This window comes from Poecilia formosa, unplaced genomic scaffold (genome assembly GCF_000485575.1).
Source record: "Poecilia formosa unplaced genomic scaffold, Poecilia_formosa-5.1.2 Scaffold1080, whole genome shotgun sequence".
NCBI lineage: Eukaryota > Metazoa > Chordata > Actinopteri > Cyprinodontiformes > Poeciliidae > Poecilia > Poecilia formosa.
The window spans coordinates 18,244-30,201 of NW_006801019.1; the positions used below are offsets into that span (position 1 = coordinate 18,244).

General features: G+C 36.3%; 2 protein-coding genes across 2 annotated transcripts in view; both read right to left on the reverse strand.

Moving 5' to 3' along the window:
* LOC103132485 (mucin-2-like) overlaps positions 1-2,371 on the reverse strand; it is a 6,251-nt gene extending 3,880 nt beyond the window's left edge. Inside the window, exons 1-6 of the mRNA XM_016667417.1 lie at positions 2,283-2,371; positions 1,825-2,080; positions 1,629-1,746; positions 745-835; positions 496-629; positions 163-376 (exon numbers count right to left, since the gene is read on the reverse strand). Of these exons, the coding sequence (XP_016522903.1) occupies positions 163-376; positions 496-629; positions 745-835; positions 1,629-1,746; positions 1,825-2,080; positions 2,283-2,346 (877 nt within the window). The 5' untranslated portion in view covers positions 2,347-2,371. The remainder of the gene's footprint in view (positions 1-162; positions 377-495; positions 630-744; positions 836-1,628; positions 1,747-1,824; positions 2,081-2,282) is intronic.
* A 3,117-nt stretch (positions 2,372-5,488) lies between these two features.
* On the reverse strand, positions 5,489-11,923 carry LOC103132483 (intestinal mucin-like protein). Its single transcript, XM_007544286.2, has 18 exons — positions 11,489-11,923; positions 11,177-11,351; positions 10,570-10,817; positions 9,735-9,924; positions 9,431-9,629; positions 9,168-9,343; positions 8,951-9,020; positions 8,681-8,781; positions 8,291-8,322; positions 8,025-8,202; positions 7,827-7,931; positions 7,685-7,725; positions 7,456-7,575; positions 6,501-6,599; positions 6,285-6,413; positions 6,151-6,190; positions 5,943-6,060; positions 5,489-5,829 (listed from the first exon to the last, which is right to left on the reverse strand). The coding sequence occupies exons 2-18, from the start codon at positions 11,340-11,342 to the stop codon at positions 5,619-5,621; spliced, it is 2,223 nt and encodes a 740-aa protein (XP_007544348.1). The 5' UTR covers positions 11,343-11,351; positions 11,489-11,923; the 3' UTR covers positions 5,489-5,618.
* Positions 11,924-11,958: the final 35 nt, after the last annotated feature.

The following is an 11,958-nucleotide window of genomic DNA, read 5'->3' on the forward strand; positions in this document are numbered from 1 at the left end:
TGAAATGTTTTTATTTAAAACTAAACATTATTCGCTATTTGTATGATTTTTTTTTCAGAAATATGTCCGATGTGTTCTTCATTCATCAAATTATTAAGCTGGTTATTCAGCTGTTTAAAAAAACATTTTCACAAAACATAAATAAATAAAAATAAAACATACCACACAATTGAGATCTCCAGTTAGGTGGCTGTCCTCCTGCGTGGGAACACTGACGAGAAAACTCAGACATTGTGCTGCAGACACAGGAGTCATTGGTGCTGTTGTTACAGGCACACATGTCTATGGCACATGCATGAATGTAAGCTTCAGGGTCAATTTGTTCATTGCATGAACTCCAGGATTTGGAGAGAAATGCTCTTTCACAGATGGTTTGCTGATTTGGTTAAATAAAAAAAGAGAAAAACAATCAACAGAAAACAGGAACAATATTAATTTTTTACTTGTAAGCAAAACACCACGTCTTCTACCAAATAAACGTGCCGGAAAACTCACAAAATTCTTGCAAGAACTTGACACATTTCCAGACTTCCATGACTCATCTTTGTCTTCATGCGGGTCTTTGCAGTCATCATTTGGTAGATGGATTTTATGGCGGTTTCCAAACTCAATGGGGCTGATTTTAAAACCTGATCATGACAATAAAGTAAGTCAATAATATAAGACCTGAATGTGATCATTAACAGATGGTGGAGATGATAGATTATCATCTGCATCATAAATTGTATTAGTTGAACAACATACCATTGACAATGAACTCATCATAGACAGGAACACCATTGAAGTCTCCACAAAGTCCACAGGTTTTGTTTCTATAGTTATTTGAAACTTCCACCTGAAATACACACAATGGAAGAAAAGGACAGTCATATTTTTCTGTTACTTAAAATTACACTCATGTTATTCTACAGCAATGTGTATTCTGTGCATAGTAAATGATCACATTGAATTTGTTTCATGCAGATGTTATACTCAGCTTTCTGCAAGTTTTAGCTTGTGCTCTTCCATTTTCTTTAGTCAGTTAATGACTGAGAAAAGATTTTGCCATAGAGTTATATCTACAAGGACTCCAAATAAACAAAAAATTGTGTGAGCAGAAAAGCTGCATGCTTGGAATTGATTCCAGGAGCACAGGTGATGCACACCACCCTCTTTTAATGGAGATGTTGTGTGTGCTATTGACTGCCGTTATGGACAGTGTCACAGAGTGGAGTGGGGATGAAAGAAAGTAGAAGTAGAAAGTCATTATACTGGAGGAATGATACTGCTATCACTGCTCATAATAATAATGCATTTTATCAAAATAAGGCCACAATGCGATACAGAACAATAATGAGAATATTTAAAAGTCATTAAAATAAGCAAAAATCTGTATTAAAGTTGACAACCCCCAACCCCAATAGTAATTTATAGTACTATTGCATAGTACGCAAAATAAATGTGGTACGAGCTGTCAAGGTACTTTGAGGGGGGAGGAAGTCTTGAGTACAGGACATTTCTTTATATTTGTTTTACCTTCAACATCCCTTTGACTCTGATTCTTTCAACAGTTTTCTCTATGTGATGTTGACGTTAATGTTGACAATAACATCAAAATCTGGTGTAAGGCTCTTTATGGTAATTCTTACCATGACTGCATCTTCACGGTTCCACATGACAGTGATGCCAACTCTTGAAGCTTTAAAACTGATGTAAAATGCACTTTCTTCCACCTTTACGCCTCTACTGTAATGTGGAAGGCTGACTCTGATAAAAAAAAGGACAAAAACTATTTTAACTTTTTTCTATTTTATAAAAATATGCAATTTTTCTTTTTATACTTACAGTATGCTGTTTTCAGTGACATGGGTCTTGTTTAGGTAGAATCCATTTTCATTGATAGTTATTGATATGTAACTTATTGCAATGTTTCCATCATTTTCCTCCCTTTTAACATTCACTGAGAACTTGGGGTCAGAACCATGGCAGTCTTTGGCCAGGTTGTACTCACACAAGCCAGGAAACTGGTACACATCACCATCAAAAGTCTTAAAGTGCTGCCTGCCCCAAGTGCTGCAGATGTTGTTGACATGGTTGTGAACTAGAAAGAGAAAATTCAAAAGAAAAATATAAATTATTGATATATTTCCCCTACATAAGTTAAAAACAGGATATGTTATTTTATTTTTTTAGAAAAATAAATTTAACATCAAGCATCTTGAGCAAACTGTTGTAGAAACAGAATATCAACTTTTGCGGTCCTTAAAACTGTTTTTTAAAAATCTAGAACTTGTAAGTCTTACCCTGTTTGGCTTGAATTGCAACAGAACAACTGAAGAAACACAGCCACACCACTGCCCACTTCATGGTTCCCACTGTGGGTTCCAAAGCAGATGAAAGTGAGGCTGACGGTCAAGGCTTTATTTATACATTTAGATTTCTGTGCAGGTTTAGAACCGCCTTTTTGGGTGGCCAATTGGTAAAGGCAATACCATTGATGATTTGAAATGATGTGGATAGTTTCATAATTGCTGTACTGTATTTTCTACATCAGGCATGACAGAAGATTAGAATGGCAAATATATGAGACACTTCTGGAGAATACAAATAAGTTAATGTTTGGTTTGCTTCAAGTTTGTCCGTTCTATTTACCCCACTGAATAATTTCATTATACATTCACAAAGCTTATACAGGAAGACCGTAACTACAACATGCTGTTAGATCTCTTGTGGGAAAAGTTACTTTGAGCAGTTCATACTTGGATTTCTGTACAGACAAAACTGAAGAACAGCACATAGACCTTGTTCTAAACCATAAACCTACCTGGTATTGTAGAACATTTGTCTCATCTAAGTTTTGCACATTGCGATGAATTTAAATATTTATGTTTATTAATGTGCATTTTCCCTTTTAACCATAACCAACCCTGTTTGATTTTTCAACCCTGTGCATTGCTCCCCTTTGCCATTTTGAAGGGGTCAAACTGACCCCGTGGGCACTTTTCCGAGTTTCTTTTTCTTTTTTCTGTGATTTTGAGATCTGACGGGTTGACAGGACAACCCCATCATTTCCCCACTGTCAGACTGTGACATCTGTCTCACTGTTTCCAAGCATCCAGCTGTGATTGCAGGAGGGTTAAACAAAGAAATATTATTCTGCAAAAAGTTACATAGCAATTGCTAAAACAGAAACCTCAGCAAACCAGATGCAGTCATTTTCCACAGACAGATAAAACCTTCTAGGTTGATATGTCTTAAGAGAGCATCGGCTCTGCAGGATGTTACTGAGCAGTCCTTGTCTTAGTTAAGATCAGTGTTCCTGAGTCAACAATAAGACTCATCAAGCAGGATCCATGGGGAAGTTAATTGGTGAGAAGCGCTGCTGACCAAAACAAACACAAAGTCAGTTCTCTTATTTGCCAAAAAACATCTTCATGGTCCACAAGACTTTGGGGACAGTATGATACGGATCGATGACAGAAAAATTGAGCGTTTTTGAAGGTGTGCATTTTGTTAAATATGTTGTAAAAAAATATCTCATCGTTTCAGGTGAGAGTGATAGTATGGACCCTATTGGTTTAGGACCTGAGCAGCTAGGATCATTCTGCCTATTACAAAATCCTTGAGAAGAATGTTTGGTCTTGTGTTTATTCAGGTTTCTTTGTCTTTGAGTGATGTCTATTTGCAAATACATCAGCATCATAAATACGGAAAGCGTATTGCTATCACGCAATAATTTTTTTTCAAGCGCTGTAACGTTATAACGTGATACTTATCTTGTATAAACGTGATACTTATCTTGTATAAACGTGATACTTATCTTGTATAAACGTGATAATTTTATGTCCAGGAAGTGGCGGAATTATGCTAGGCTAGTACAGTGGCTAACAGGAATTGGTCAAGTTTCCCTTCATGTTTGGTCTGAAGCATGGAGAAATATGGATGCTGCTTTGCACTGTGGTTAAAACCATTAATAACATGCGCATTCTGAACAGGATCCTAAACAGAAGGGGACTGCACAGAAGGAAACGTCAGCCCGGTCCTCTAGCTGTGGCGGCGTTCCTAACTGACTGTCTGGGTCGAAGCTGCAGTTGGCTTCCGATTGTAACTTCTGATTTGGGAAATGGCTAAAGGGCGATTATAACGGAGGCTCAGACGTATTTGCTGAATATTTTCTGTTCACATTTTTATTAAACAATACAATAGCTGAATAACGGCAACGGCTGTTCGTAACCAAGCAACCGAAATCAGCAGAAGGCAAGATAGTGGCAAAAGACAAAACTAGATCCTAAAAGACTTGCTCTCTCCAAAATAAATTATTCTTTGCACTTAATTATGTTTCACGTCACCTTTTTGTAATTATGCACAATGAAATTAAATTCGGTGAAGAAGAATAATCATGTAAATTATGCTTAACATATGACTGTAAATAAGTAACTAATTATGGAAATTATACTTAACATATAAGTGTTAAGAAATCATATTTTCTGCTTTAAAAAGCACACATTGACATTTCAAATCTGGAGTAGATAATTCCACTCCAATAGCAGAATATTTCCAACCTAGTTTGTGATTTGTGAAACCTTTATTTGAATTGTGAAACTTTAGTAATGAGAGATTTCAAAAACCTTTTCACATCTGAAATGCATTAAAAATGAATTCCTGTCACATTTGCAATATTTGAAATTATTTTAACCATCTGTTTTCTTCCATTTTTTGTCCTAGAGCGCTTGCCTTTCTGTTTGGCTGTTGTGACTTACAGGGACGCATCAGCTGAGATAATAATGCCAACAACTTTTCAGATTCAGATTTATTGTCATGCAACAGAGCATCAGAGATGAATAATCTATAAGGTCATAATGTCTGTTAGCTTTTATAGATTAAAGATACTACCCAATTCCTTAATTGGTTGCATCAATATTAGAAAAATGACAATATTGCCAAAATTCTTATATATTTTCCTATCGGTTTCACTTTCCTCAATTCCAGGGCTGTGAATGGTCAATTTTTTATATACATAAAGATATTTTTTATTGTTCAACTACCACAAAACAACAGAACAACTGAAGTTATTATTCTGAAATTTTAAATATTCAAACATTTCATTATCATTAATATATAGAAGCAGGTAAAGAATATGTGATGACTGTTAGGATCTGTGTTTTCTGTGTAGTTTTTCTGTTAGTCCAGTTTCCCCTGTGAATCTGTCTTCCCTGTTGATTGCTCCCAGCTGTATCCCGTTACCTGATTACCTTCCCTGTGTATTTAAACCCACCTGTGTCTGTGTTCTTCGTCGGATCCTCGTCGTATCACACCCTCGTCTCACGTCTGTGTTCTGTTCCTGTGCTGCCAGTGATTTTGAGTTGTTCTCCTGGTTTGTCATTAAATCATCTTTTCTTCATGACTACCTGGGTTCCCCGGCGTCTCTCTCACCACCACCAACAACCACAGTTCATGACAATGACTGCCACAAACAAAATAATTAAAGACAGGAGACTGAAACTTAGATGCTTGCTTTTATTCAATCAACTGATAAATGAACTCCATAAAGTATGCAATACCTTATTAGAGATTTAATGATTATTTAAATGATTCTTGGAGATAAATCTTGGTCCCACATGTGAGGACAGAGGACTGTGTCACTGCAGTGTGAAGCGTCGCTTTCTGCGAACATGCAGTGCAGCAGGTGTGGTGCACTCTGTGTGCCCACAGCCGCACTCCTCCACATGCACATAAGTGAACTGGACGTGCGCACCATCTTCACACGCCAGGGTAACAGTGCGGTTGCTGGCGCGTCTCTCCTTACAGCAGGAGCAGGAATGCTCCATAGCAGCTGCTGCTTCAGAGTACCTGAAAAGAACAAGGACAGAAAAAATCAGCACATTCAATGCATCACAACTGCTTAATAAACGATTTGATGACTTTCCAGAGGAAGACAAAACTAAAAGTAATCTCATACTTACTTGGTGAAAGTGTCACATGATCCTTCACATGACGGCATGTTCAACTCAGTCTGACAGCCATTGTGGTTGATAGGAGTTGTCCGGTTAAACAGTCTGCAGGCATTCTCTTTTTCCACACCTTTTAAAATGTTAGAGGAAAGAAAAATGTCAGTTTTTATGCTTGTTTCAGTGTCTTTGACTCTAAAGAAAAGAAAATAATCATACTCACAGATTTTGCAGCAACCATTTGCTGCAGTCTGAATTGTGTCCTGAATAAAAAAAATTAATAAAAAACAACAACAAGTTTGAATTTTTCTCTGTATATGATCCAGTGTGGGTTTATGCATTAAACCAGGCACTTACATTCTTGCAGTTGCTCTCTTGGAATGCTGGGCAAATGATGTGTTTGTTGGTGACTGTAAAAGTCTCTCCATTCTTAACACAAGTCTTACTTTCACACTTATTTTCAGGTGGTGACCAGGTTTCTCCCTCCTGGAAATTACCACACAGATAACCACATACTTAGTTGTTTTATACTTACAGAAATTTATGCAAACCCACAGAGATGATTCAGTTTACCTTTAAGAGTGTCTCAGTGCCATTAACAACGAACACACACTGGGTCTGCACACACGTCCCACAGCAATCATCTGAGTTGGTTTTCTTATATTCAAATCCCTGAAAGAAAAAAAGGCAAATTCAATGCATCTACATGGTAAAATAATAATAATAAAAAAACAGTTAATTATAAATTTATTCACACCCATTCAACATTTCTGTTATCACCCCAAATATTCTATTTGGATCCTGTAAAATAAATTAGCACAAAAGTGGTGAATATTTCTGATATAATTTATTATTTTATTTTCTAATTTCCATTGTAATGTAAAGCCATTGTTTTTTGCCTGTTACGTCACCCATGGTAAGTTGAAACACCAACAGAAGTAACAAGTCCATTCTTGAGATTGAGCTGCATGTTTCGCTATATATTTTGTGAGGAAGCAAGCAGCGTTTCGAGCCGCATTACAAAAGGCGCTGCCATGCGTTGCATTGGGCAGGCCCCACTTATGTAATAGCAATCTTACTGCTAACATTTTTAATGTAAATAAAACAAGATTTTACAACATAAGTAGCCAAACAGATATAAAAACTAGATTTTCAACTGGTATAGTAGAGAATCTTAAGACATTTGATCCTGGAGATTTGAATCGCTGCTGTATAACTTTCCGTTTAATCTGTACTGTTAGTGCAGAATGTGTTTTATTTTTTCCCAATTTATTCTGGAATGATGTACAACAGTTTCAGTGTTTACTTAATTGCAACTGGAGTGTCGTAAAGATGTTGTCATGCTCTGATTGAGCTAGCCATATATGTCGATGCAATAACATTCAAAATGCCTGATTGCAGTAAAACCTTAATATTTGCAATTTTTTTCATCCCAACTGGCCCTTTGAAAAATAAAGGGCCTGTTGAGCATATATGTATGCATGAATGCATACATGCATTGTCATAAACGTTACATTGTCTTCCTCACCTTTCTGCATGTTTTTTCACACTGCTGCTTCTCGCACTTGATTTCCATCAGACCACCAGATGAAGAGTTTGAGGAACAGAAGCAGTTCTCACATTTTTGGCCAGGAACGGAAGAACCAGGCTGACAAATCCACATAAATTCATTGTTAGCCTGCAAGTCTTAGTCTAACAATGAATAAATACTAAAAGGTACATATTTATCTCCTCAATACATTTCATATATCCCTTACCGGATATTCAACAGAATTTAGCACACAGACTCTTTTGGGTTCTAGGAAAGAAAGTTGACATTTATGTAAAAACAAAGATCACTCAAAATTATTCTTTATCCATTTGACCTCATGTAGATACAAACTGATTTTGTAGGCTCACCACATGTACGTTCTGGACAACATTTTCCCTCTGGAACACTGATGTTTGGCATAAAGCCAACGTCACAGTTCATGTTGATGTCCGGACAAGCGTGGCTCTGACATTCTGTTTACACAAAGAAGAAGAAGAACTCAGTTTATTACTAATTTAAACACTAACGAGCAGCAAACAGTAGTCAGCATTATTGCTGTGTCTTACGGCAAACATGGACATTGCAGCATTGATCTGATGGATCAGTTTTATTGACAAGAACATATCCTGGACCCATGCATCTTGGTAAAGCAGTGGGTGGGCACGTCTTAGGCTTACAGGTCACAGTTTTGGTGGACTCATCACACACACAGGTCTGACAATTGTATTCAAATGTCTCGTTGAACTAAAAAAAAAAAAAGAAAACGTAGTGTTGGCTTAAATGTCTAAAAATACAAGTAGAGAACAGTAGATGAAAATCAAGTTTGGCTCACCTCCCGGGACGTCCCAGTGGGATCAAGACACCCTGTTTAAACAGGACAAACATATTTATGTGAGTCTCTTTGTCTCTGTATGCTAATGCTGTTGCCAAATAGCTTAACTACTTTGAACTCTATAAAATCTCTAAACAGTAGAAACCTTAAAAAATAGAAAAATAAAAAAGTAACAAGTATCTATGAACTTAAAGTAACTGGTTTTGATTTATAATTTCACAGAAATAGCAAACACTATTACTTCAAGTTCATTTCTTATATGTCCTAAAATGTCTCAAGGAAAGACACAATCCCCAAGCTCAAATACAGCTAGAGAAGCAAACAAAAGGAACCAAAGAAGTTGAATCTTAATAATGAAACAGATGTTCAAAATTGTTCTTACATACTTACCACAGCTTTTAACACATATATTTGATTCTTTGCTGAACAGTTTCTGTCCTTCAGGACAAAAGCAGCCTTCAGTAGTGTAGTTCACGACTGGATCGTTAGGACTGCAAGATTTAAATGTCATGTGTTTTATAATTAAATTTATTTATGTTGTATTTGCATGAAACAAGGAGTTGCTTTAACTGTTTTTTATGTTTCCTATGCTTCTCTTTCCCATGTGCTAATTAATTTTGTGCTAAAACAAAAAAAACAAAACTTTTTTTTTTAACTCACTTGTCCTCACAGCTCGGTTGATCTGCAGGTCCACAAGATCTATAAATTTTGCCTGATGGACAGCTGCTGGCTGTTGGTAAAAAGCAAACAAAAAGAACAGAAATAATATTAATAAAAACTAAATTTCAAATTTCAGTGCTAGGAAATAACTAAATACAATCTGTTTTTTTTTTTCCATTTTAACTTGTCTATGCTGAGGGGGAAAAAAGTACTATACCACATATTTTAGTGTGGTTCCTCCAGTCAATACAAATTCCAATCTCAGCGCAGGCAGCAGCATAAGTCTCCAAACTTGTGCACTCCACTGCCCGATTGTGAACATAGCAGCCATCAAAAATGCATCCTGTGTAGAAATTGTCTGGAGAGATCTGGGAATGGCATGCAGCAAAGACACTGAAGTGGAAAATGAAAATTCATTAGAAAAAAGACTTTTTAAAAAGCTGAAGAAAGTGATACAGATCAAGACGATTAGCAAAGTACCCTGAGGAGTCCTTAAGCAGTTCACAAACAGAATCTGGATTGTGTTTGCATGTTTTCTGTGGAGAAGTACGTTTAGGTAGGCAGCCAGTTTTTCCCTTATCTTTCTCCAGAAGCCAGTCGTCGGCCATCACACCGCAATTTTCTACTACTGTACCGTTACGCAATCTGCAGTCATCATCTTGATTGTTGGAGCAAGTTCCTATCAAAAATGTTCTAGTGTCATTTTCTCCATTCAAACTGAAAGATGTACACAGATGCTATATGTACATCTGTGTACAGATGCATTCTGAGAGGACATTCTTACCACAATGACCCTGTGTGTTTCCTCCGAAGTACTCATATGGAAGGTTGATACTAAAGCCAGTTCTTCCAAATTTAACAACCACATTTAGACGAAGGATCTCTAACACCAAGTTAATGCCAGTGCTCACCACCTTAACACCATCTTTAAAATAAGGGAGCCTTAGATTATCTTCATCTTCATTTTTAAATGCCTGAAAAAAGCAGAAGAACAGACAGTAAAAATATCAAGTATGAAGCTAGTATTTTGATGTTGGTGATAATGGCATGTAATTTGTATATGCATACAATAAAGTCAAAAATAAATTAGTCTATAAATTAATTTATATGTAATGAAGTGAGCATGGGCTAAATATTGAACATATGAAGGTATTAATGTGTAAAAAAACCGTAGAAAGCCAAGAAACCAGCTGAAATCTGTCATTATGTGGTAAGCATTCCTCTCGTTATGTGGAAATAAAGCTTGTTTAATATCAACTGATGGCTTGCAGACACTGAGTTTGTCCCAAGCTAATTTAGATTTAAAATGAAAAACTGATATTTCTAGATTTTTGCACATACATGACCTATTGTAAAAGCAAATAAGCCTTCACAAAAAAAATCTTTGCAAAACATACATACATCAATAGGTATACCTGAAACGCACCTTCTGAGAAAAACTTCAATGTGTTAAGTATGTCCTTTACCTGCTCTATATTATCGATCTATCTATGCTCTATATTATCAATAGATAGATAGATAGATAGATAGATAGATAGATAGATAGATAGATAGATAGATAGATAGATAGATAGATAGATACTTTAAAAGCTATTGTTCAGAGGGTCATCTCATGTTACCTTCAAATCAGGTCGTCCACCAAGATTAAAGTTGATCAGTTTGATACTTTGTGCTCCATAATTTACAATTAAAGCTCGAGGACAGGAAACATCTTCAGTAGGGCCACAATAGACATTTTCAATTAAAATTTCTAAGTTATGCGTTGGTCTAATTTCTTTCATCAGATAATAGGTACAGTTTCCTTGGTAACTGTAGTATTTGCCATCAAACGTAATGTAATGAGGATCTCCCCAGCCTTCGCACTCACCTACAGTGACAGAAAAATGTAATTAGTTAATAAAAACAAAACCTATCCACTAATCAGTCTCAATATTATGATTCCCTGCATGAGTACATTTAGGTTCTTCATTTGCCATTAAAATAACCCACACCACTTCACACAAGTGAAGCATCTAGAAAAAGCACATTGGCAATAAATATTTTCATTCTTACAATAGAAGCTCTCTGTGAATCAAATACATTTGAAGCCGATGGTTGTTATAGATTAATTGTTGCTATTTATACTTTTAAGTACATGGATATTTTCTTGGATGATAAGAATAACTTAATCCGTCAGTGATCATAATGTTTATACATTTAAAAAAAAAAATTAAATAGAAAACTTACAGTCACATTCATATTGTTGGCAGCAATGATAATAATCATATACAAGAACAGGATCTTTCCCATTGGCACAAGTTATGGGCTTTATAGTTGGACATTCATATGGCACTATTTCAATTTGATTTTCTCCAATACATCTGGCCATGGTGCAGTTGCAAAAATAAAACATCTCATTCTCCTGTAAACAAGGAAAAAGGGGAGAATCAGTGATGGGATGCTCAAAGAAATTGCAGTAAATCAACATTAAAAATGCCATAAAACTAAGTATGTAATTATTAGCAAGAAACAAAAGGAGTTTTAAGTGATACAGCTTACCTGATGATCACAACAATATTTACAAGGAGGAGTTGGAGTTGGTGTTTCAGATGATGTTGGAGCGGTTGTAGATGGTAATGATGTAGTTGGAGACCGAGTTACAGTTGTTGATTCTGTGGTTGTCGGTGTAGTTGTGGTAGTTGTTGTTGTAATGGTTGTAGTTGGTGTTTCAGTTGTCGTTGATTCTGTGGTTGTGGGTGTGGTTGTGGTGGTTGTTGTGGTAGTTGTGGTAGTTGTGGTTGTAGTTGGTGTTTCAGTTGTAGTTTCAGTTGTCGTTGATTCTGTGGTTGTGGGTGTAGTTGTAGTGGTTGTAGTGGTAGTTGTGGTTGTAGTTGGTGTTTCAGTTGTAGTTTCAGTTGTCGTTGATTCTGTGGTTGTGGGTGTAGTTGTAGTGGTTGTAGTGGTAGTTGTGGTTGTAGTTGGTGTTTCAGTTGTAGTTTCAGTTGTCGTTGATTCTGTGGTTGTGGGTG

Coding starts and splice junctions, on each gene's coding strand:
- LOC103132483 (XM_007544286.2), bottom strand. CDS start 11,342: ATGTTTTATTTTTGCAACTGCACCATGGCCAGATGTATTGGAGAAAAT. Junction 8,782..8,950: donor CAACCGAGCTGTGAGGACAA/GTGAGTTAAAAA, acceptor TAAATCTTGCAG/TCCTAACGATCCAGTCGTGA. Junction 7,932..8,024: donor CTGCAATGTCCATGTTTGCC/GTAAGACACAGC, acceptor TTGTGTAAACAG/AATGTCAGAGCCACGCTTGT.